Source organism: Nyctereutes procyonoides, unplaced genomic scaffold, assembly GCF_905146905.1.
Source record: "Nyctereutes procyonoides isolate TBG_1078 unplaced genomic scaffold, NYPRO_anot_genome, whole genome shotgun sequence".
Lineage (NCBI taxonomy): Eukaryota > Metazoa > Chordata > Mammalia > Carnivora > Canidae > Nyctereutes > Nyctereutes procyonoides.
In genome coordinates this window covers 60,669,591-60,692,969 of record NW_026575126.1, presented here as the reverse complement: position 1 = coordinate 60,692,969, position 23,379 = coordinate 60,669,591, and the positions used below count along the sequence as shown (strand labels likewise).

Genomic DNA, 23,379 nt, shown 5'->3' with positions numbered 1-23,379 from the left:
ATAGTTCCCGTGGCAACTGACACCACACTCACAACCCCTAGCCCTAAGGGCATCACCGGCATCCTGTTAGCCGCTTTGAAGCGAGGGCACCCGGACGGCGCCTGAAACTTATTGCGCATGTGCATTCCCTTCTCACTGATTGGCGAGCGTCCTACCCTTGGTCCCTCCCACCACGAGCTCCCTTAGCAACGGTCGCCATTGAGACGGAGGGAGACGCCCCCTGCGGATTGGTTACACCGGCCTCTCTGCGGCATAGATTGGCTGAGGCTTTGCTGGAGGGAGGGCTTGGCAGTCAGTAGCGGCCCCAGAACCGGCTTTCCCAGGACCCAGGCGGGACACAGCCTGTGGTGACCCGTGACGAGGAAGAGCGACGAGATGATCCACCAGAAGTCTAGCCAATTCATGGGGCTGAAGATGCAGTCGGAGTTTGAACAGCTCTCCGAACTGCAGCGGGAACTCGAGAAGGACCTCAGCTCTATGGATGAGTCCGTCACGCGGATAGCAACAGGTGTGCGGACCGAGTCCGGGACCGCGGCCGGCACCGCGGCCTCGGTAGCAGCGGATGAAGATCCTGCAGCCAACTTGTTCCCGGTGAGGGCGGGACAGAGTGGTCCGCTCATGAATGTTTGTAGAAGGGCTTCCCGGCAGGGTGCCACCGTCGTTATGCTTATTAACGTTCAAGACGTTTCCTGGGTGCCTTGGTGAAGAGGCAGGGGTGTGTGACTCCGATTGTTAAATGCTCATGAATAGTAGTACTTACGGCCTTTTTGAAGCCTGGCCTGCCAGCGTTGCTCATACATAACCTTTAACATGAGAAGGCAAGTTAGCAGGTTCTCAGGCCCGCTGGAGATTCCCGAAGGGTCAGGGACTGGGGCCATGGACAGCACGGCTCCGCCTGCCCAATCCGCTTTCTCTCCGCAGCCGCCATTGCCCCAGCCCCGGATCTGCATGTGGTGAGTGTGAAGTCTTGGAGAAAAGTTACACTTTACACTTGGCATTACTCCTCCCCAACAGTCCTGTCAAACAGCTAGGGCATTCCCCATTGTACAGATGAGGAAACTGCAATTATCCAAGTTAAGTAGAGCCTTCCTGCCTCCCCAGGCCAAAGAAGGAGGGTGGGTGGGAAGGATAGAGCCAAAGACTAAGGATGTAAATGGAATATGGACTGCTATGGAGCACTGTATAAATGAAGACACTGAAGCCACATGGGGCATGGAAGAGTCAAGAATTCAAGTTTCCTAATCCTCAGCTTTCTAAATGAAGAGGATTGTTAAGAATTCGTTTAAGCCGTATCCCTTATTTAAAGATGAAGAAAGTTACACCCAGAGAGGGAAGTGACTTGCTGAGAGAGGGTAGTGGAAGGGCTAATCTTCAAACTCAGGTCTCCTGGTTCCCAGTCCAGTGTTTTAGCCATCCTAGCCCTGTCATGAGACTAATGCCTGACGGCCACCAACACCTTTTCTCCTCTTTTCTTATTACAGGAAGTATTTGGACATCCACTCCATGCATAGGCTGGAGAAGACAGCCAACACTGAGGAGATGAGGGAGTATGAGGAGACACAGGGGCGAGCAGAGGAACTGGCTCCTGGGGGAGGCTAAGGGGGCTAGGCTGAGAAGGCATGAATGCCTACCTCCAGAGCACATGGTGCACCAGTGTGGGGTGGTGAAGGGAGGCTACTTCAGTCCTTCCTTCCTGTCTCCCTCCCAAGGGTGCTAGCTGAGCTCTTGGGGCTAGGCTATCCTGAGCAAAGCCTGCGGGATGCCATCACCCTGGACCTCTTCTCCCATGCACTCATCTTCTGCCGCCAGCAGGGCTTCTCACTGGAACAGACATCGACAGCTTGTGCTCTGCTCCAAGATCTTCATAAGGCCTGTGTTGGTGAGAGGCGGCTACCAAAGGGCTTGAGCCCAGGGGACAGAGGAGGCTGGGATGGTCCAAGTGACCACAGGAAGTAGTGGATTACCACCTGCAATCTTTGTTCTGTCATCACAAGCAGTATCACCACACACAAGTTATTTCAGCTGTGAAACCATTTCCTTATACACAGCACCAACTTTATGAGATTGTCCTGAGAAATACTGTAGGTAGTATTCATAAATAGAAACACAGTGCTCAATAAAATAGCTCTTCCACCTCCCACTTTCTTCCTTGGACAGATTTCCTGCAGAATTTTTTTTTTTCCTGCAGAATGTTTAACAAGAGCTGAAATTACATATTTCTTATTTTATCGTATATCACTTAATGGCAGGACCTCGCCTGTCTAGAATGGTGCCTAGAATGGTGCACTATGGGTACTATCCGTTGAGTGAGTTCATGAAACAAGCAAGGACTTAAACTTAGATCTGTTGACTTCCAAAGCTCATGCTTAATGAGTAGCTGGTGAATGAGTGAAATAAATGGTTATCTGGGACGGGACTAACTTGTCACATCTTGCTTTCCCTCCCAGCAACACCACTGGGCAACGTGGAGGAATGTTACCACTACTTCACCAGTGTCCTTTTTTGCCATGGAGTCAGGGTCAGTTCCCCTGGAATGGGATCTCCAGTTGCCTTCTCCCACACTTATCACCTTCACCTTCCTCTGAAGAGGCAGTGGGCTCCGCCTGCTTAGATGGCAGGGCACTTGGAGAAAAGGTCAGGGTTCTTGGAGGTGGTCAGCCCTCTAACTCCCTATCATCCCCACAGCGGCCCCCCTTCAGTATCAACCTCTTTAGGGAGGAACAGCTGCTGGCCCTGGCAGACTATGTAGTCAACACCTACTTCCGCCACTTCAAACTCTACAAATATGTCTTCACGCCCCAGGTACGGAGGCCACCCTTCATCTCCCCCTTTCACCCACTGCAGATGTCCTCCTCTCAGCCTCCCTCCTTCCTCTTCACAGGTGCGGCTGGATCTGTCTTTGACTTACATGGGGCTACAGCCACCCACGCTCTGGCCAGAGGAGGAGAAGGGTAAGGGAGAAGGGTAAGGGAGAAGGCTGGGGCGGGAGCTGGGGCTGAAGCTTCTTTCTGCTTCTGGCCTGCAGAGAAAGGCGGTGAGGAGGTGGAGGAGCAGGAAGCCACCCCACAGGAGGAGGCAGAAACCATGGTCCAGCCAGAGCCAGAGCCAAGTGAGGACGGGTTAGGATCCCCTGTGACTTTGGGCAGGTAGAAAATGAAGGGTTTAAGACTACATCAGGACTTCAGGTCTGTTTTAGGCACAGTGTCCTTTCCCCAAATGATGTCTTATGCAGAAGCCCAAGGTGCAAACAAACAGGTAATAAGAGTGCAGTAGCTGGCGGTGAAGCAGGAGCTCTAGGAAAGGATCATCATAAAACCAATTACAGGGGTGCCTGAGTGGCACAGTTGGTTAAGTAGTCAATTCTTGGTTTCGGTTTAGGTCGTAAGCTCAGGGTCGGGAGATTGAGCCCCGTGTTGGGCTCCATGCTCCTTGTAGAGTGTGCTTGAGATTGTCTCTCTTTCTCACCCTGCCCCTCCCATTCATGCATTCACACACTCCTCTCTCTAAAATAATCTTGAGAAAAAAAAAAAAGACAGCACATATTTGGCAATACTGTGGTGCTAGGCAGGCCCTGTTTTAAGCATTTTACATTTAATCTTCCTTCAGTCCTAGGCACTAGGTGCTATCCTATCTACCCTGTACGCAAGAGGAAACCGAGATATGCAAAGATTAAATCACCTCTGTAAGGTCACTTATCTGCTGATCACCAATCCAGAGAGTCCAGCCTGGCCAGTCCCCCCACCTCTCTCCATAGAAGGGCCAGCTAGCCTTTTCTGAACAGAAGCTACACTGCTACTTGTGTAGCTCCCAGGGGCACCCAGCTAGGGGTCAGTTCCTCAGCCCCACAGCATTTCTGCTGACCTGCCGCTTCTTCCCTGCACCTGCAGGCCAAGTCTCCATCCTACGAGCCTACATCAGGACCCAGATGAACAAGGAGTTGAGGCAGCTCCAACAGCTGATGGAGGAGCGGCTCCAGGCCAGCGAAGAGAGGCTCAACAACAAGCTGACCACACTAGAGCGGCCCTTCCAGCTACCTCCTGGCAAAGGCAAGAACAAGACCAAGTGACCCCCAGCATTTTTCCCAATAAAGGCCTTGGGCAGGACAGCCTCATCCCCGCCCCCATCCTGAGCGCCTTCTGGGCTCCCCTACCAAAGCCAGACACCAGACACCAGGCACTGGCTCCCTCCAGCGTGCAGATTTTATTGCAAATGCAGCAGAGGCAGCATTGACAAGGCCAGGCATGCTGTTGCGAGTGGCTGCCTTCCAACTCAACTCTGATCCCAAAACCCTGGCTGGTGGGGACAGGTGTACAGGGCTGGTCTTTATGGTAGTATGAGCAATGGTGGGCCTCGCCAGGCAGAGGGGCCTGTGGCCAAAGCCCAGAAGGGCTGGAATGATAAAAATCCTCCTTCTGGAGAGTACTGCATTCTGGTGTTCCCCAGGGCTGAAGCACTAGCCCAGTGCCAGCATGGCGTCCTCCTCAGAGATAGCAGCTGAGTCCCCCTCCTCTTCAGGGCCCATGATGGGAAAAGGCCCAGGGGGCTGGTGCTGGAAGAGCGCGGCTCGGTTCTGTTGCTCACCCTTCTTCACCCAGTGCCCATAGAGTCGGAAGGCACAACTGTCAATGAGGCGCCGCACTGGCCGCAGCGCGTAAGGGTCCCTCAACAGTGCACTCTTGGTCAGTGGCCGGACACGCTGGGTGCTTAAGGCCACTCGTCCAGCAGCAAGCACAGTCCACACTGCCACCTGGGAAGAGGGGACAGTGTGAGCTCCAGTGGAGCATCCACTACAGGAGAAAGATCACGGGACCCGGACACTCTCAGGCTTACCCGGAACCGCTGGCGGGGGGTGAGGTTCCAGGGTTGGCTGCCTTCACAACGCTCAAAGAAGGGGTGCTGTAGGGCTTGCTCAGCTGTCAGACGCTCCTCAGGATCCACCTGTAGCAGCTTTGAGATCTAGGGGAAACCCCAAAGCATGAGAGCCAGCTCTTGGGCCTCCTTCCTAGCCCTCTCATGGCCCCAGCTCACCAGGTCCTTTACAGTGTTGGAACGGTCATCCCACTCAGGCGAACTAAACTGGTACTGGCCCTCCATGATCATGCGTAACATCAGGATCTGGCGTCGGTGCCAGAATGGTGGTGAGCCAGCCAGGAGTGTAAACAAAATCACCCCACAGGCCCAGCTGGGAAAGAGAGCAAAGTTAGGCAGGACCAGGTGCCAGGCAGATGTGTCAAACAATGGGACACAAAGGAGGAAGGAAACAGAGAGACCAAAAACTTACAGGTCAACCTCCTTGCTGTAGCCGGGGTGGGTCTCATCCATGGAGCATTTAAGGATCTCTGGTGCTAGGTAGCCTGGGGTCCCACACAACTCTGGGGAGAGAGGGCTGAGATTGATGGATGCCACCAGCTTCTTCAAAGGCCCCTAACTCCAGACCTCTGCTGGAGCCTCAACACTGCCAGGGCCGTATGTGTTCCCATTCTGCTCCTGCTTGCCCTCCATTGAGGGCTGTCCTAGCCCCTATCCCTGCTGAACAACTCAGATATCCACCAGGTTCCTGGTGGCCTTCCTGGAAAAATCTGATTTTCAGATTGACTTCAAGGTCCTACCCCACCATATCTTTTGCCACCTTCAACCCACCCACCCACTCCCTAACTTTTTGCCACGTTTTTATGTACATAATACACAAGGAAAACGAATCTTTACTCTTTTCTATGTTCCTTTCTACCCAAACTGATTCCTCCTATGATTGCTATTCTGTGTAGCAGACTCATCACTCAAACAAGAAGGAGTGGGCATATGGAATTTCTTAAGGTACATACTAGGTAAGTCCCTTAAGACTAGGTAAAACCGGGATCCCTGGGTGGCGCAGCAGTTTGGCGCCTGCCTTTGGCCCAGGGTGCGATCCTGGAGACCCGGGATCGAATCCCACGTTGGGCTCCCGGTGCATGGAGCCTGCTTCTCCCTCTGCCTATGTCTCTGCCTCTCTCTCTCTCTGTGACTATCATAAATAAATAAAAAATTTAAAAAAAAACTAAAAAAAAAAAAAAGACTAGGTAAAACCTTTCCCTGCCCACCCCCCATGTGGCCTCAGGCTCAAGTCTAGACTCCTACAGCACAAAGCACTCCACAATTTGATCTGAACCTCTTATTTTTTTAATTTTTTTAAAATTTATTTATTTAAGATAGTCACAGAGAGAGAGAGAGAGAGAGAGAGAGAGGCAGAGACACAGGCAGAGGGAGAAGCAGGCTCCATGCACCGGGAGCCCGATATGGGATTCAATCCCGGGTCTCCAGGATCGCGCCCTGAGCCAAAGGCAGGCGCCAAACCGCTGCGCCACCCAGGGATCCCTGAACCTCTTATTTTTATCTGTTTCTACCACTTCAGGTGCCGATTCCATCCCAGCAATTGCCAAACTGTTCCATGGCATACTTCCAAGAAATCTTAATAGGCCTTAATAGGCCTGACTCTCCTGGGAAATTCATTCCCACAAAAGGTATTTAAGAATGCCTACCATGTACCAAGCACCATACTAGACACTGGTGAATTAGATGTGCCCTTACCAAGCTGTCTACCAGAAAGAGAACACGAAAGATAGAGTAAGATACCAGAACAGAAAGCAAGGGATCTAACTGGACCTGGAGCTTTAATGTGAAACCTGAATTGCCAAAGCCAAGGGTGAGGGTGGTGTGGAGCAGGGGCATAGATGGTTCCAGAATGAGGAAAAGTGTATGGGGAAGCCCAAAGGGAAACAAAACATAGCATTCACAAGACAAACATATTAAGTCCATATGTTAAGAAGATGAACTCTGGAGTCAGACGGCCCACATTCAAGTCCCAGCTACCTGACTATGGGCAAGTCCCCTCATTTCTTTAAGCCCATTTATAAAATGGTGATACAGACTCTATCTCAAAGAGTTGTGGAGAGGATCTAAAGAACCCAGCCAAAGACTCAGTGTGGTACCCAGTGAACCTTAGCTGTTAACAGCACAGTGCAAAGCCGCTGAGGGAAAGTAGGATATTATTGGCTCTAAGGAGTCCACAGTCAAATGTTGTGAAGTTTCCCGTTTGCGCTAAAGATATTAGTCACAACAAAGGGATTAACAATGGGTGTGTCACAGCACATCAGTTGAGAAGCACTGTCTAGCTACATCAGGCTCTTCCTAGTACCTAAGCAGCACATTGTGATCTTGTCTCCACCAAAACTTAAACATGCAGCGGAGTCCTGTTACCCTCCTCCCTCCTCTTCCTCATGGGACCAGCCCAGCTCTGAAGCCCCCTGCTCTGTGCATCCCTCCAGCTGAACCAGGTGCTGCTCCCCGCTGGCCTCCTCTACATAGTCCCTTACCTGCCATGTGCCACAATCTGTCCCCTCCCCCACCCAGACCAGGAAGCCCACTCTGAGATGCACACAAGACTTTGCACCCAGAAGGTCCTTGGCAAGTGCTCACTGACTTCTCCCCTTTTCTTGGTAGCTGGGTACTCCACTGTCAGACCCGGCTAACTAGCCTCAGGCCTGGGTCTCCTACCCTCCCAAGCCTCTCAGGGCACCAGGACCTCTCACCTCGGAGCTTCTCGCCAGGTTCCAGGTGGCAGGAGAACCCAAAATCTGAAAGTCGGATCTGCATATTGTCATCTAGGAGAATATTCTCAGGCTTCAAGTCTCGGTGCACAATGTTGTTAGCATGGAGAAAGCTCACTGCTTCCAGCAGAGACCTCATGATGGACCTGGGGGAGGCGCAGTCTCCTCTGCTTCTCCCGACCCCACCCCAGCCCCTGATCACCCCAAAGGTAGCAAGCTCAGTCATTACCTGGTCTCCTTTTCTGAGAGGGCCACTTTCTCTGTGAGATAGTCAAACAGCTCTCCCTTCCGCATCCTAAGGGATAGGAGGGGTTGGGAGGTAGGTGTACCTTTTGTGGGGGCTGACAAAATAAGCCAGCACTCAGAGAAAATACCATGGAAGAGGCTGGTGAAGAGAGACTCCTCTTTTTTTTTTTTTTTTTTGAGCAATTAGAGTGCTCCAAGAGTGAACAGGATGCCAGGGACAGCTGGCCCAGGGGGTTGGCAGTAAAAATACATGCACTGTGCCATGAGGGGGCTAGTTTAGCAAGAAAAAGTGCCTTCTTGTGACAGTAATTTACAGGAGGTCCTCATTATTTGAGAGTAATTGTATTCAGAGAGGACCTTTTAAAGGGAATTTTTTTTTTTTTTGCAATCACACGGGGGTTTACTTTTTTTTTTTTTTTTTTTTCGGGGGTTTACTTTTAAAGGGAATCTATTTAGACCATGGACCAAAATTTCACAATTAGTAACAGTAAAAAGTTGAATAGGACTTTCTTTTTATCTAGTCTTTAAAAACCAGGTTATAATTGCAATTCTAAGTCAATCCTCAAATCAGGTGTTTGGGTGCATATGATTGTTCTGCAAAGTTGCATGATGAGGTGACAGACACTTCCCACTGCCCCTCACCCCACAACTTTTGCAGAGGGTCATTTCTGTATGAATACTTTGTGAATATTTTCCAGGGGTCTCCCTTAAATATTTGCTATTCAAACCATTCTCTTTTGAAGTACCTTTGTTCTGCTTTATAGTATATCGTATAACATGTCACACGCGGATTCAGACTACCCAGAATATGAATCAATGGGCAGAAATAAATACCATGCAGGGTATTAAACAGCAAGAAATGGGGGAGAGAGAGCTGTTGATAAGTAGTCAGTTCTTAAAACAGCCTATTCTTCCCTGACAATCTTATAATCATGGGGAACTGGGACAGTGACCCCTGGGGTCATGAAAACCCTTTTTAACTGGCTGGTCACTAACACTCTGGGCAAACTTGACTAATCAGGGCACCTAGGGAGAGAGGCCAGGATCACAGGCACACAGGAAGGTGTGAACCAGGGGAGTCTTAGCCCACGGCACTGTCAGGCCAGGGCCACGCACAGAGGGGAGGAGAAGGCTTCTCAGATGAGGGCAGGGAGATACTCACAGGTCAAACACCAGGAACATGAAGCTAGAAGACTCGTAGGAATCGATGAGAGTGACTGGGAAAGAGGCAGAAAGGCAGAGATACAGAGATGGAAAGGAGCAGATGCGTGTTAAAGGGGCGTTCCACCCCAAGCTGGCTGTGGGCTGTTACTGGGAAGGAAGGAGAACCAAAAGGAGGCAGTAGGGACCCAAAGGCTGGCCACACTCTGAGGTGGAGCAGAGCCATGACAAAGGGAGCAGAGGCACGGAGGCAGTGTTGGGGGGAACTGGGCTGTGGGCAGGGCCAGCAGGAGGTGGCTGTCAGCTAATAGGAGCAGGGAATGCAGCCTCACTGATGTGGGGGTGGCCGGCGACCTGGCGAAGGATGTGAGTCTCTCGCCGCGTGGCTTCTCGCACCTCCTCTAGCTGTTCAGGACTCAGTCGCTCAGCTGTCACCTCCATGATCTTCACCGCAAACTCATGGCCAGTAGCTCGATGAACGCAACGGCGCACCACGGAGCTCACTCCTCTGCCAGAGTCAGACAGCACACAAGTCAGGACCTCCTGCTCTCTCACTTCCATACAGAGTGGAGTCTTGCCATCCTCATACCCACTGTACCATACTCTGAGGACCCATCTGGACAACAAGACAACCTCCCAAGAAGCTCACTCTGGCCTACAGTAGCTTCACAGTAGCCTCAGCAAGCAACCTGGGTACCCAGCAAGGTGTAACACAAAGCTTACAGGGAAGGCAGCTGGGGGTCCTAGGTTCAAATCTAGTCTCTGTCACTCCCTGCGTGGATAAGCCAAGGCAGGTCCTCTCCACACTGAGCCCCAGAACCTGCCCCTTCCCCTGCAATCCCACAAGGAGAAAGCAGGAAGAAACGATCTAAGGCTCCCTCCAAATTTTACTCACTTCCCTGATTGCCACATCTAAATCCCAAAGTTCTCCTATAATATCTCAAGTACAAGGGGCTCCAAATAAATATTAGGCCATTGACTGGACAACCAAAGTTGTGAAGTGGATCATTTTGGTTTAGGTCCCAAATTTGCCATGAATTAAACTCCAACAAGTGTCCCACTGACGTAGGTCTCTGGACTTCTACTTTGCCGGCTCTGAAATGTGGCCAACAACATCTTAAAGAGATGTCCAAAGACAGGAGGAAAACAGAAAAGTCCATTTGGCATGGTGAAGAGAAAGTCCTAGATAGGTATGTACTTGCTTGGAATCTGTCAACTCCTTTAAAAAAAAAAAAAGTTATTTATTTGACAGAGAGAAAGCAGGGACGGAGGAGCATTAGAGGGAAAGGGAGACACGGGTTCCCTGCTGAGCAGGGAGCCGGATGTGAGACTTGATCCCAGGACCCTGAGATCATGACCTAAGCCAAGGCAGACACATAACTACTTGAGCTACCCAGGTGCCCCTGTCACCAATTCCTTATGATCCTACAACTACCTCAGGCTAAGTGCAAATCTCTCCAAGATCAGACCTCACACCCACATTTCCTGTGCTGGTTCCCTGGCTGCCCTTCACTGCTTCCTTGCCCTTACATAATTCCCTATGCTTAGAATGCCTGTCATCCACATCTCTGGTTCCATCAAGAGATGTGAACCACTGACCCTCCAGCCAAACACAGACCACAGATGTGTTGTTTGGTCACGGAGTTGCTCTTTTCAAATCTGAATTCCCATCTTAGGTGGGACAAGAAAAGTTCCAGCTGCTACAATGCTCACCACTTTCTACCCTCTTACTCTAGTTCACTTCATTTTATTCATTTATTTATTTCAGACAGAACAAGTGAGTGTGCAACCACATAGAGGGAGAGGGAGAAGTAGGCCTTACTGAGCAGGGAGCCCAACTCGGGGCTCCATCCCAGGACTCTGAGGATCATGAGCTGAGCCAAAAGCAGATGCTTCACAAACTGAGCCACTCAGGCGCCCTGCCACTTCAGAGTTTTAATTCCCTGGTCTCCATTAATGGTAATGCCACTCCATCAGATTCCCAAACTAGAAATCTTGGTATGATTCTTGGCTTTTTCCTCTGCTCCACAATCCACCACATCCAACCGGTGTACTCCTTTCTGTGTGTTTCTCAAATCTGTTTCCTAGAACTTCACCCCCACAGTTATATCAGCCTCCCCACTGATCTCCCTGCTTCCAGTCTCAGCCACTGCAACCCATCCACTGCACTCCTTCCAGAATGAGCTTCTTATGATAATCCCAATCGTGTCATTCATTGCTTAAAAACTTTCCGGCTTAAATCCCCTAAGTTCTGAGCGTTCCTACATTCCTCAGCAGGACCCCTAGAGCAAACTGTGCTCTTTCTAAATGAGACCTAATAATTTCAACCTTATAGTTAACTATGGAGGGCACTCAAAATTGTTTTCTCTCCATATTCCCTATTACCTGCAAGATAGATGTCAAATCCCAGTTCCTTCACCTGTCATTCAAGGCCTTCCACTTTCTTTTCAGCCTCATTTTTGGCTTTGTCCCTTCTATTCAATCTTTGCTTCATTGACTTGTAACTTATCACCAATTTCTAGAATGTGGCAAGCTCTTTTAAGGCTTCAGACCTTTATACGTGAAGAAACTGGTATTCTGGGAAGTCATTTAGTGAGAGTGTGCAGATAATTAACCATGCAGGAGAAACAAAGGGAAGACACAGAGAAGACCAGGGATAAAATCTTAAAGATTTTATTTATTCATGAGACATAGCAGAGAAGGCAAGCAGAGACATAAGCAGAGGAAGAGGCTGGCTCCATGCAAGGAGCCCAATGTGGGACTCAATCCCAGTCACCTGGGATCACACCATGAGCCGAAGGCAGACACTAAACTACTGAGCCACCCAGGCATCCCTGAAAGCACATTCTTTTTGTGTTTTTATTTCCAATTCACAGATGCTATCTCCTTAGTATCCCCTTGCTGAGTCCTCCTTCTCTTAACTCCTTACTGGTAACAATGCTCCAGGGCCTGAACCTAGGCCCCTTTCACTGTCTCCATATATTTTCTCGCCAGCTACTATCTGTATGCTAATACCTCCCAAATTTATTGCTCTAGTCCACTCTCTCTCGAGTTGTAGACACATGTACCCATTTGACAGCTCCAGTTGTATATCTCAAACTTAACATTTCCATAACTGAACTCTTGATATGCTTGGCCCTCCCAGCAATCTGATCCACCTCAATCTTCATTTCAGAAAATGGTACTCAAGTGCTCAAACCCATAGCTTAGACCTTATTTTTGTTTCTTTCCCTTCCTCTCATGGCCCATATCCAGTCTCTCAGGAAACTATATCAGTCTCTCTCCAAATCATCACCTCAATCTATCCATTTCTCCCTATCTCTACCACCACCATTCTAACCTAAACCATCACCAATTCTTGCCCAAATCAACAGCTTCCTAACTGGTTTCTACACATCCATTCTTGTCCCTCCCTTATTTATTCTCTACAAAAGAACCAGAATGATTTTTTAAAAATGTATTAACACACTTGGGTTGAGCATTTACCATGTGCCAGGAAGTGTTCTAAGACTATCATATTAATTCTTACCATCCTCACAGCAACCTACAAGGTAGGATATATTTTTATTCCCAATTTAAATGGTGAAACTGAGGCACAGAAAGGCTAAGCTCCTATCCCCCCAAATCACAGAAATGTAAATGAGGTCATGTTACTGTGCTGTTTGAAACCACCAGTTTCATTAGAATAAAATCTAAATTCTTCATTCTGGCATAAGGCCCTACATAATCTAACCTCTATTTACCTCTCTGACTTAATTTCCTCCACCTTGTTCCACTCTTACTACGTTCTAGTCACCATGATCTTCTACCTATTGCTTGACTAGGCCCTTTCTTGTCTGTGCCTTTGCATGTGCTGTTCCCTCAGTCCCAAATACATCCTGTCTCAGCTCACAACCTATTCATTCCCATCTTTTAAGTCTCAGTCCTGTTAATTACTCTCATTCCATCATCTGAGCATATGAGGGCCTTTTTGTTTGTTTGTTTTTGTGTTTATCGGTCTCTATAACTGCAATAGAAACTCCAGAACAGAAAACACACGGGTCTTGTATCCCCAGTGCCTTGCACACTGCACCCAGCACACTGGACGTGCTTCGGAAACCTTTGATGAATACATGTTACCTGCCACTGTCTCTATAGGTGTGGACTTCCTTCCAGGCTCTGAACTCCTATTCACCTTTCAAGACCCAAATAGCACCCCTTGTGGAAAGCTGTGATTTTCTGAGCCTGATCACACAACCTGATACTACTTGAATGTTCATGGGTCTTTTTCAGTCACTTCACCTCTAAGGCATAAAACATCTCTCCTACCCGCCCTGTGTTTAGCTTTGTGTCTGGCGGACAGTACCTTTTTTAACTTTGTTGCATAAATGAGTGAATTTGGAAGAAATGGGGGTTGACCCAGAGGACGAGTTTAATCACCAAATGTTCCTCCACTAACCACAGTTCTCTCCTATTTAGAACTATCCAGCACTCCGAGGGGAACCGTGTATTCTGCACATCTTGTTTCCGTGGCTTAAGCCTTACCTGCCAATGACGTCCTTAGGGTCGTACTTCTGGTAAAACTCTTTGGCTGCAGCCCAGTCGGGCAGCTCATCCTCCGGCCCCACGTCCAGCGTCATTCTGAAGGTGGTGGGGGCCTGTGTGGAGGAAACGGAGGGCAGTGAGGGCAGTGAGGCCCAAAGGCTCTGGGAGGACGCACATCGCGGCTCGCGGAAGCGCAGCCCTTGCGGCTGGGGCGCCAGGATCTTCGGGGATGGGGACGGGGTGGGGGAAAGATTAGGGCTGGGGAGACCCTACAAAAGGGCCTAGAGGGCGGGAGGGGTGTCAGGGCAGGGAGGGGGGCGGGGAAGGGAAGGGGAGAAGGTGCGGAGGAAGAAGGGAAGGGGCACACTGGTAGGTGGCTGTTGCTGCGCAGGCGCACTTGGGTGGGTGCTGGGAGGGGGCGCGGGGTCTCGCGCAGGCTCACCCGCGGAGGAGGAGAAAGAAGCCAGGTCGACGCGAGGCCGCTCGGTCGCGGGGTTCGCTTCTCGTCCCTTACCTTACCCCCGGGTGGCGCCGGCAACGACCCCCAAGCCCCGCCCCCATCCTGTCCGCCAATGGCCAGCGCAGCCTGAAGACTGAGGTTCAAAAACCCTTCCGATTGGAAATTGGCAGCCCAATAGGAAGCGGAGAGTCGCGAGGCTGGCGCTGGCGTTGGAGCCCTAAGGCTGAGACGCTAGGGCCGGGGACAGCAGAGGGCGGAGCTTATTGGATACTGGGGTTGTAGGCCCGGAACGGGACCCGGAAGTTAGGTTTACCCGGAAGTCTGACATCTGGGTATCTAGGACGCCCGACTCGCTGCGCCTCTGGTTCCCTGACTTGGGCATGGCTCCCTCATTCTCCTCCTAGCATCACTATCCGAATTCGGCTCTTTTAGAAATTGGCAGCCTGATCCAAAATGCATGCCTTGAGGGGCCGCCTCCAGCTTTGAAACGCTCGTAGCGCAAAGCTTGGCTCCAACTTGCTACCTGATGCGGACTTGGACAAACCACGGCCCATCCACCAGAAGAGGCTTCTTAGTCCTCTGGCTGCTCCGATTTTGGAATACCTCCAAAGCCCTCGTGCTCACCGCCTGGGGCTACACATTTTCCCAGTCTTCCACCACTATCTCCCAAATGCCTTGGGGTGTGTCCACTCTGTTCTAAGCTTGCACCTGCAGAGTTGTAAGAAACTGCCAGAATCGACTTACTTCATAAGCCTTTTCAGTGCACAGCTCAACCCTGGCGTTCACCTAGTCATTCAATAAATATTTGCTGAGCGTCTAAACGCTAAATTATCAGCAGTAGGGTGGGGGTGGGGTGAGGGAGTCCTTACCTTTGTGGAAGTTATGTTCCAGCAAAAGAGGCACGGAATGAATTCATTTAATCTTCGATCTTAGAAATGTCACCTTGGGATTGCAACCGTATAAGAGAAAAACGAATCCAAGTAACTTTTTAATGGACTACTTTGACTTTATACTATCAATCTAAAAAAAATTGCAAAGAAACCTTAAACTTAGTAGGGCTACTGTTTAGTAGTATAATGGGATAATTATTCAGAAATTTAGCAAGTGGATATATATATATATTTTTTTGCAAATGAATAAACATTGATGTATTTGGCAGTCAAGGTTCTTACTGTGGGACTATGGAATTTGGGATGGGGAAAGGAAACTTATGACAAATTGGAGGCATGATTTTTAAAATAGATTTAAAAGATTAAATTAGATATTTTCTATCTCTAACCTCTGAAAGAGCTTAGAAGCAGGAACATCTCTGGAGTATAAGCACAACTAGTACAGATACTGATTTCAAAATAACAGTCTCCAGTTCAAGGAACTAGGACTCCTTGGGAGAAATGGCCAATTCCCAGGCTGGAGCAGAGAAAGTATAAGATGAGCCTGGAATAATTTGTACCAGAAAGCAAGTGAAGAAATGTGGGTAGTTATTAGGACACAAGAACCAGGTTGATGCAATTTCCACCAGCCAAAGTCAGGAACAAAAAGAATAATCAGACTGAGAGGGCCATGGGGAGCCTTCTAATGTGCTAGAAACATTCTATTCACGTAGGTAGTTATACCAATGGGTTCATATGAAACATGCACCAAGATACACACTTAAGATCTGTGCACTTGGGACACCTCGGTGGCTCAGCAGTTGAGTGTCTGCCTTCGGCTCAGGGCCTGATCCCAGAGTACCTGGATCGAGTCCCACATTGGGCTCCCTGCATGGAGCCTGCTTCTCCCTCTGCCTGTATCTCTGCCTCTCTTTCTCTGTGTCTCTCATGAATAAATAAAATCTTTAAAAAAGAAAAAAAAAAAACCTGTGCACTTTACTTCATGTAAATTATACCTCAACCAAATATTTTAAGAAGGATGACAGTAATGGATATAACAAAACGAACTAAACAATCTGAGACTGTATTGACACTAAAAATTGTAAGAATTTAGGAACGAAGGGCCTTCCACATACTCTCCAATGGCTCTGCAAAAATAGTATGTGTACTTAGAATGATCTAAAACAAATGTGGTAAGAGGCGCTTGGGTGGCTCAGTTGGCTAAGAGGCTGCCTTCAGCTCAGATCATGATCCTAGGGTCCCTTGATAGAGAACTGAATCGAGCCCAGTGGGCTCCCAGCTCAGCGGGGAGCCCGCTTCTCCCTCTCGCACTCCTGAGCTCACGCTCCCCTGCTTGTGTTCTCTGTCAAATAAGTAAAATACTTAAAAATAAACAAAACAGACGTGGTGAAATGTTAAAAATTATAAACCTAGGTGAAGAGCATACATGAATTCATTGTACTATTCTTTTATTGTTTAGTAGGTTTGAAAGTTTTTTCAAAATTGAATTTAAAAATAGTGAGTTTTGGAACACCTGGGTGGCTCAGCAGTTGAGTGTCTGCCTTTGCCTTAGGGCGTGATCTCAGAGTCCTGGGATTGAGTCCCACATCAGGCTTCCTGCATGGAGCCTGCTTCTCCCTCTGCCTATGACTTTGCCTCTCACTCTCTGTGTCTCTCATGAAAAAATCTTTTTAAACAATAAAAATAAAAATAGTGACCTTAATCACTATGAGGGAATGGGATAGTCTCCTCTAGTAAACTGAAGCTGCTGATTAATGAAATATTAGCTTTAAAAAATATTTGTTAAAAAAATCTTTCTAAAATGCGTTACCGGGGGGGATCCCTGGGTGGCTCAGTGGTCTAGCGCCTGCCTTTGGCCCAGGGCATGATCCTGGAGTCCCGGGATCGAGTTCCACATCAGGCTCCCTGCATGGAGCCTGCTTCTCCTGCCTATGTCTCTGCTTCTCTCCCTTTCTCTGTCTCTCTCATGACTAAATAAATAAAAAATATTAAAAAAAAATAAATAAAATGCGTTACCCTGATGCCCACGCAGGCAGCACCTTACACCAATTAAATTGGAATCTCTAGGGATAAAGCCCAGACATAGTGCTTTTTTTTTTTTTAATTTTTATTTATTTATGATAGTCACACAGAGAGAGAGAGAGGCAGAGACACAGGCAGAGGGCGAAGCAGGCTCCATGCACCGGGAGCCCGACGTGGGATTCGATCCCGGGTCTCCAGGATCGCGCCCTGGGCCAAAGGCAGGCACCAAACCGCTGCGCCACCCAGGGATACCCCTCCCCATGTGGTTCTATTGTGAAACCAAGATTAAGAGCCATCGCCCTAGGGATCCCTGGGTGGCGCAGCGGTTTGGCGCCTGCCTTTGGCCCAGGGCGCGATCCTGGAGACCCGGGATCGAATCCCACGTCGGGCTCCCGGTGCATGGAGCCTGCTTCGCCCTCTGCCTGTGTCTCTGCCTCTCTCTCTCTCTGTGTGACTATCATAAATAAATAAAAATTAAAAAAAAAAAAAAAGGAGCCATCGCCCTAGGTATGGCTTCTACCCCGAGTTGTAACTCTAACCTTTGGGGCCAACAATGGATGCTCTTCACTTTTCCTCCATGGACCACTTTGGAACACTGAAGACAACCATCCTCCCCTCTGATCTTCTCTCTTCGGTGTGCAACAAATATCTCTAATTCCTTTAGGTGCTCTGCTGATCTCTGGATTATGGTGAAATAACCCAAAAATTCAATTCCCCAGGGCACATGTACTCCAAGAGACATGTATGAGAATGTCCACAGCAGCAAGATTTATAATACTCCCAGATTGCAATCATCCCAGAGTCCACCAAGAGAAAATGGATAAATTGTAATATATTCATACAATGGAATACTATACAGTCATGGTAACTACACCAAATATTGATGAATCTCACCAACAATGTTAAGTAAAAGAAACCAGACATAAAAAGAATTCTTTGGACTCCATTTATATAATGTTCAAATGCAGGCAACACTAAACCCATTGTTAGAAGCCAAAATGCTAGGTAGGGGCAGCCCGGGTGGCTCAGCGGTTTAGCACCGCTTTCACCCAGGGTATGATCCTGGAGATCCGGGATCGAGTCCCATATCGGGCTCCCCACATGGAGCCTCTTCTCCCGCTGTCTATGTCTGTGCCTCTCTCTCTTTCTGTCTCTCATGAATAAATAAAATCTTAAAAAAAAATGCTAGGTATCTGTGGGAAGAAAGGAAGTAGTAGTGATTGGAAGGGGTATAAAGAAGGTTTTGGAACTTTGGCAATGTTCAATTTCTTGACTGGTGGTTTTCAGATGTCTGCTTTGTGTTAACTTAAAAGCTGTGCATTTGATAAATAAATAAATAAATAATTTTTTTAAAAAAAGTTGTGTATTTGTTTTGGATTTTTCCTGTGTTATGATATACTTCACAATTGAAAATATGTTTAAAATATTAGCAAGAGGGCAGCCCCAGTGGCTTAACGGTTTAGTGCCACCTTTAGCCCGGGACATGATCCTGGAGACCCAAGATCGAGTCCCATGTTGGGCTCCCTGCATGGAGCCTGCTTCTCCCTCTGCCTGTGTCTCTGCCTCTCTCTCTCTTTCCGTGTCTCTCACAAAGAAATAAATAAGATCTTAAAAAAAAAAGATTTTATTTATTTATTAGAAACAGAGAGAGAGAGAGAGAGAGAGAGAGAGAGAGAGAGAGAGAGAGAGAGAAGCAGGCTTCATGCAGGGAGCCCGATGTGGGAGTCGATCCCGGGTCTCCAGGATCACACCCTGGGCCGAAGGCAGTCCTAAACCGCTGAGCCACCTGGGCTGCCCTAAATAAATAAAATCTCAATAAAATAAAATAAAAATATTAGTAAAAGGCCCAAGATAAAGGACATGAAAATTCATTTTAATCCTACAGAGCTTCACATCTAGGGCAGAGATTCACCTCCTGCTGCCATCCCACCTTTTCATTCCTCTCTAAACTCTAGAACCAAAGTGTCTGGGTTCAGTGCCAACTCTGCCTCTCATTAGCTATATGACCCTGGATGACTGCTTCCTTAACTATCAAGTGAAAAAAATGGTACCTCCTACTGAGTGGCTCTGAGGGCTGAGAGTTAAGAAATAGAAAATGCTTCAGAGGGGATCCCTGGGTGGCGCAGTGGTTTGGCGCCTGCCTGGAGACCCGGGATCGAATCCCACGTCGGGCTCCCGGTGCATGGAGCCTGCTTATCCCTCTGCCTGTGTCTCTGCCTCTCTCTGTGTGTGTGTGTGACTATCATAAATTAAAAAAAAAAAAAAAAAGCTTCAGAACACAGCCTGGAGGGACACCTGGATGGCTCAGTGGTTGAGCATCTCATGACCCTGAAATCACGACCTGAGCTGAAACCAAGAATTGGACACTCAACCAACTGTGCCACCCAGATACCCCACCTTGCTTCTTTTTAAAAGAGATTTTAGGGCAGCCCTGGTGGCACAGCGGTTTAGTGCCACCTGCAGCCCAGGGTATGATCCTGGAGACCTGGGATTGAGTCCCACGTCAGGCTCTCTGCATGGAGCCTGCTTCTCCCTCTGCCTGTGTCTCTGCCAATCTCTCTCTCACTGCATCTCTATGAATAAATAAATAAAATCTTTTTTTTTAAAAAAAAGATTTTATTTGGGACGCCTGGGTGTCTCAGTGGTTGAGCATCTGCCTTTGGTTCAGGGGGTGATCCTGTAGTCCCAGGATCGAGTCCTGCATTGGCCTCCCCTCCCTCTGCCTATGTCTCTGCCTCTTTCTGTGTGTCTCTCATGAGTAAATAAATAAAATCTAAAAAAAAAAAGAAAAAAGAATACAGCCTGAAATATAGGAAGCACTCCATAAAGAGCAGTGGCTCCCGCTCCTCTTCCTATCGGGCCACACGGTCTCTGGTCATGTACACGGAGAAGCTGGGGTCTTTCCAAGAAGGGGAACTTCCAGGAAAAGGATAAAAAGAAGACCCCTCTTGGAGATCTTAGTAAGGGAAAATGCAGAGTCTTGCCACCAGTCAGATGTCCAGTCTGGCTCTCGCCAAGGGTCCAGAGAAAGTAGGGGAACAACAATTAGACAGGAGCGTTTCACCACTAAAAAAGATTTTTATTATAAAACAAATTCTAATAAAATCAGGCCTGGTCTTCAACCCCACCTCTGGGTCAAGGCCCCTAAGATGATGTAGGCTGGGGGAAATAGGGGATGGTGGGCACTGAAAGAACAGAGCATGCTGGCCTCCCCTCAACAGTCTCAGTTGCTGCCTTCTTTTGGAAAGGTCTAGAAGAGCTCTTCCAAAGCCTTTTGAGAAAGACACCATCCTTCCAGCCAGGAATGACCATTGCCGGCCTTAGGCCAAAGCAATGCCACACTGCAGGATCCAGGAGGTCTCGCTGACTCTCAGCAGAGGCCACCCAGGGTCACTCAGCCTGGGCGATGGCATAGGAGAGCAGCCACAGAAGCAGGGGGCCCAGAATGAGGACCGCAAGCCAGACGGCAAAGCTGGCCAGGATGAAGCTCTGGGCCCGGGCCCCCCAGTGCACTGCCTCCTCGAACCGGCCTGCCTTATGCCGCTCTTCCGCCTGTGGGGGCAGGTTTTAGGTTAGGTTCTTCCCCTGCTTCTGCCCCAAAGTGCCCACTGCCCCACACCAATCCTCCATCCTTGTCTTGGTTCAAAACCTGACACCCAAACCCCCTACCCTCCCTTTCCAATATCTATTTCTCATGCGTCATCTGCAAAGTAAGATTCCCACTCAGCTCTGTGTACTTGTTCGAGTAGCTGTTAACGCTCGCAAGATCACATATGGGAAAGTATTTTTCAATCCTCTTATCTCTCACCCTTTTCTACTTATCCCACATTCATTCAGAATTTGGAATCCTTGACAAGAAACTGTGAGCTATCTTCAGTATTTCCCTCCTGTCTAGGTAAACAAAACCCCCTTCTTATTAGCTCAGGCCTCTTCGATTTCATTATTATGCACTCTTTTTTGGATTTTGACCTGACAAAGCCAGAAATTCTCATGATGATAAAAATAGTTTCTGATCGTTAAAATACAGCTAGGGTTGAGAAAATTCCAGCATAGTATTTAAGTTAGCCTGTGTGGCTTTTCAAAAGTTACATGTGCAGTCTCGGCTAGATGTTTGGAAATGGTGGAACCCTCTCAAAAATCCCAGTTTCTTTCCGACAGCTACAGATTGCTCTAGGCGTTGTTCAACTGCTTCAAGTCCTGCCCCTTCCAACCCATCCTCCCTGTAGGCCCTGAAATACAAACGAGACCATGTCACTCTCCTCTGCAAAAACTGGAGAGTACTTTCAAGGCCCTTGGGAATCTGGGCCCTCTTCATCTGTCACCATTCCTCACTGGTTTAGTCATGTGGCACTAATAGTCCAGGCTTTGTACACATTCCTCCCTTCACCTGGAGTACCCTTTCACCCTTAGTCACTCATCCTTTAAGGTTACTTTCCTGTCACCTACTATACATACACGTGTATATAATCACACGTACATATCCTCCCTAGCTTTCAGGATACCTTATTTCCTCCATCACAATACTGATGGGCTGCATTCCACTAATAATTATCCATTTTCACAGTTCTTTCTTTCATTAGCCTGTGTGGGCCCTTTGAGGCAAGAACCATGTCTTATTCTAATTTCTGATACCAGGCCCAGAGCCAAGCTCTGACAAGTACTTGGTAACTGTGTGATCAATGTAAATAGATCCAATACACTAAACCATTGCCTGTCTACACCACCCCCCACTGCTCCCATAGGAATTGCATTCCTCACCTTGATGGCAAACACAAGGGCCACGACTCCCAGGCAAGAGCAGCCACAGATAATGCTAGTAGCTGCCAAGTATCGGAGGCGGAGCCAGCAGCAGCGGATGGGGGATGGAGAATGAGCAGCTTCCATGTTGCTCACCAAGGTGTCCACTGCCTTCTCCTCGTCCTCCATCACCTGTGGGCGATACAGTCAAGGTACTTGTAAGCCCAACAACTGAACCATTGGTCTGGCTTGGTCAGACTCCACCCCTCTCTCTGATGTGTCCTTGTGACCTAGTCCAGCACTCAGGAATGCTACCTTACTGGGGAATTCCTCAAATGACTCATAGACCAAGAGAGGAAATGTGTGGCCGGAATCCTTTTTTCTCAGCCCCAGATTCTGAGTCTTTAAAGGCAAGCCTGTGTGAACATAGCATTATCTGTATTACTTAACTGTTTTGACAAGTAGCGAAACACAAAATGACAGGTGCATACTGACAAGCAGGAGAAACGTATTATCTCAAAAAGCTGCAAGGAATCAAGATTACACAAGTCAAGTAATTTTAAACAGTATTTCAAAGGGCCTTAAAAATTCTCTCAAGTTCCTCAGAAGCTGCCCCTGAATACTGAGGGGTCACAAAATGGCACCCCAGCCCTGTATCCCACTTCAAGCAAAGTAGCCATTTCATGTGAAAACACAGTGGATGAAAACACAGGGAGGGGGAAAGGACCCGGCTAGGCTCCCTTCATAGTTGAGGAAGCTGAACATCAGGAATAACCTTATCTTCCCAAATCGGGCCTCCTTTGCTAGGCTGACTCCCTGCTACCTTCTCTCCATTTTAACCCAGGCCACACAATTAATTCAGATTAACACTCTATGACCTCATAACCCACACAGAAACCTGCATAATGATGCTCTAATCATTTCTCATCTACTTTCTCAAATCCTCTTGAGCTGTGGCATCAAACCATCTTTCCACCCTCATCTCCAACCATCCCTACATCCTACATAAAATAGAACCATTTGCAGTTCTCTGAACATAAGCAAGAGAGAGTCAAATAGAGGAGGCAAGATAAGCAGAGCACAAAGAATCTCTGCCACAAGGCTGCAGGAGAGTGGGTATGAGGAAAGAACCGATGAGGTAAACATAGTCATTAGGGGGAGAATGCAATGAGAGCATCCAGGGAGTTGAGACCAAAGAAAATGTAAAAATGAACAGGGGCTCTTACCTGTCTATAGGCCTTGAGGGACTGTGAGTTTCGGCTCCTGCCTCAGGTTTGATTTGGCTTGGGTGGAGATGGAGCTGACTCAGGTCTCCAAACCAAGCCCAGGGGTGGGGTTGGGTGGCCAGCCACCACCTGAAAGGCCCCGGGAGCTTGGAAGGGGGTGTGGCTGACTCAAACTAGTTTGGCTGGATGGAGGAAAGCAAAGGTGGGGGGGGGGCAGGATAGAGCAATTGGAGGTAAGATGCCTGCCTTCTGGAAAAGGAGTGAAAGCACCTGAGCAAAGGGGTAAAGCAGGGAAAAGTCTGAGGCATCAGAGAGCTCTGGGGGAGTCCAGGAACTAAGGGAATAGGAGAGAAAAAAGTATGAGTTGGAAAGACTTAAAACAGAAACTTTAGGAAAAGGAACCCTACCAGATCAGATATGCCAATCTTTCCTCCCCTTGGGTGATTTCTGCCTCAAAGACACATAATTCTGGGTCAGATATCAGGTACTAGGGTTTTGGCAAGAACAAGAGAGAGGAGAAAAATGATGCC

At 48.4% G+C, this 23,379-nt stretch overlaps 3 protein-coding genes across 7 annotated transcripts; 1 reads left to right on the top strand and 2 right to left on the bottom strand.

The window, feature by feature from the left end:
* Window positions 1–216: 216 nt before the first annotated feature.
* Window positions 217–4,091, top strand: CFAP119 (cilia and flagella associated protein 119). Of its 3 annotated transcripts, none has more exons than XM_055340180.1 (9): window positions 217–591; window positions 922–953; window positions 1,482–1,547; window positions 1,710–1,879; window positions 2,448–2,518; window positions 2,686–2,802; window positions 2,882–2,951; window positions 3,026–3,109; window positions 3,888–4,091. In XM_055340180.1, the coding sequence occupies exons 1-9, from the start codon at window positions 376–378 to the stop codon at window positions 4,064–4,066; spliced, it is 1,005 nt and encodes a 334-aa protein (XP_055196155.1). In that variant the 5' UTR covers window positions 217–375; the 3' UTR covers window positions 4,067–4,091. The 3 variants fall into 3 exon arrangements, with proteins under 3 accessions (XP_055196155.1, XP_055196153.1, XP_055196156.1); XM_055340178.1 differs by having other exon boundaries at window positions 3,002–3,109; XM_055340181.1 differs by lacking the exon at window positions 3,026–3,109.
* Window positions 4,092–4,181: 90 nt separating this feature from the next.
* Window positions 4,182–21,720, bottom strand: PHKG2 (phosphorylase kinase catalytic subunit gamma 2). 3 transcript variants are annotated; one of them, XM_055340176.1, is made up of 11 exons: window positions 21,645–21,720; window positions 14,844–14,916; window positions 13,515–13,627; window positions 9,323–9,498; window positions 8,992–9,046; window positions 7,813–7,878; window positions 7,566–7,729; window positions 5,282–5,372; window positions 5,029–5,182; window positions 4,831–4,956; window positions 4,182–4,747 (listed from the first exon to the last, which is right to left on the bottom strand). In XM_055340176.1, the coding sequence occupies exons 3-11, from the start codon at window positions 13,607–13,609 to the stop codon at window positions 4,454–4,456; spliced, it is 1,221 nt and encodes a 406-aa protein (XP_055196151.1). In that variant the 5' UTR covers window positions 13,610–13,627; window positions 14,844–14,916; window positions 21,645–21,720; the 3' UTR covers window positions 4,182–4,453. The 3 variants fall into 3 exon arrangements, with proteins under 3 accessions (XP_055196151.1, XP_055196150.1, XP_055196152.1); XM_055340175.1 differs by lacking the exons at window positions 14,844–14,916; window positions 21,645–21,720 and adding an exon at window positions 13,957–14,807; XM_055340177.1 differs by lacking the exons at window positions 8,992–9,046; window positions 14,844–14,916; window positions 21,645–21,720 and adding an exon at window positions 13,957–14,809 and having other exon boundaries at window positions 7,566–7,610.
* On the bottom strand, window positions 19,945–23,358 carry TMEM265 (transmembrane protein 265). The gene is made up of 3 exons (XM_055340182.1): window positions 22,850–23,358; window positions 21,645–21,815; window positions 19,945–20,438 (listed from the first exon to the last, which is right to left on the bottom strand). Exons 2-3 carry the CDS (start codon window positions 21,810–21,812, stop codon window positions 20,277–20,279), a joined length of 330 nt encoding a protein of 109 aa, XP_055196157.1. The 5' UTR covers window positions 21,813–21,815; window positions 22,850–23,358; the 3' UTR covers window positions 19,945–20,276.
* Between the last annotated feature and the right edge of the window lie 21 nt (window positions 23,359–23,379).

Coding starts and splice junctions, on each gene's coding strand:
- CFAP119 (XM_055340178.1), top strand. CDS start 376: ATGATCCACCAGAAGTCTAGCCAATTCATGGGGCTGAAGATGCAGTCG. Junction 2,952..3,001: donor CTGGCCAGAGGAGGAGAAGG/GTAAGGGAGAAG, acceptor CTGGGGCTGAAG/CTTCTTTCTGCTTCTGGCCT. Junction 3,110..3,887: donor CCAGCCAGAGCCAGAGCCAA/GTGAGGACGGGT, acceptor CTGCACCTGCAG/GCCAAGTCTCCATCCTACGA.
- PHKG2 (XM_055340176.1), bottom strand. CDS start 13,609: ATGACGCTGGACGTGGGGCCGGAGGATGAGCTGCCCGACTGGGCTGCA. Junction 7,879..8,991: donor ATGTTCCTGGTGTTTGACCT/GTGAGTATCTCC, acceptor CCTATCCCTTAG/GATGCGGAAGGGAGAGCTGT. Junction 4,748..4,830: donor CCCCCCGCCAGCGGTTCCGG/GTAAGCCTGAGA, acceptor CCCTCTTCCCAG/GTGGCAGTGTGGACTGTGCT.
- TMEM265 (XM_055340182.1), bottom strand. CDS start 21,812: ATGGAGGACGAGGAGAAGGCAGTGGACACCTTGGTGAGCAACATGGAA. Junction 20,439..21,644: donor CCCTTGTGTTTGCCATCAAG/GTGAGGAATGCA, acceptor CTGCCCCCACAG/GCGGAAGAGCGGCATAAGGC.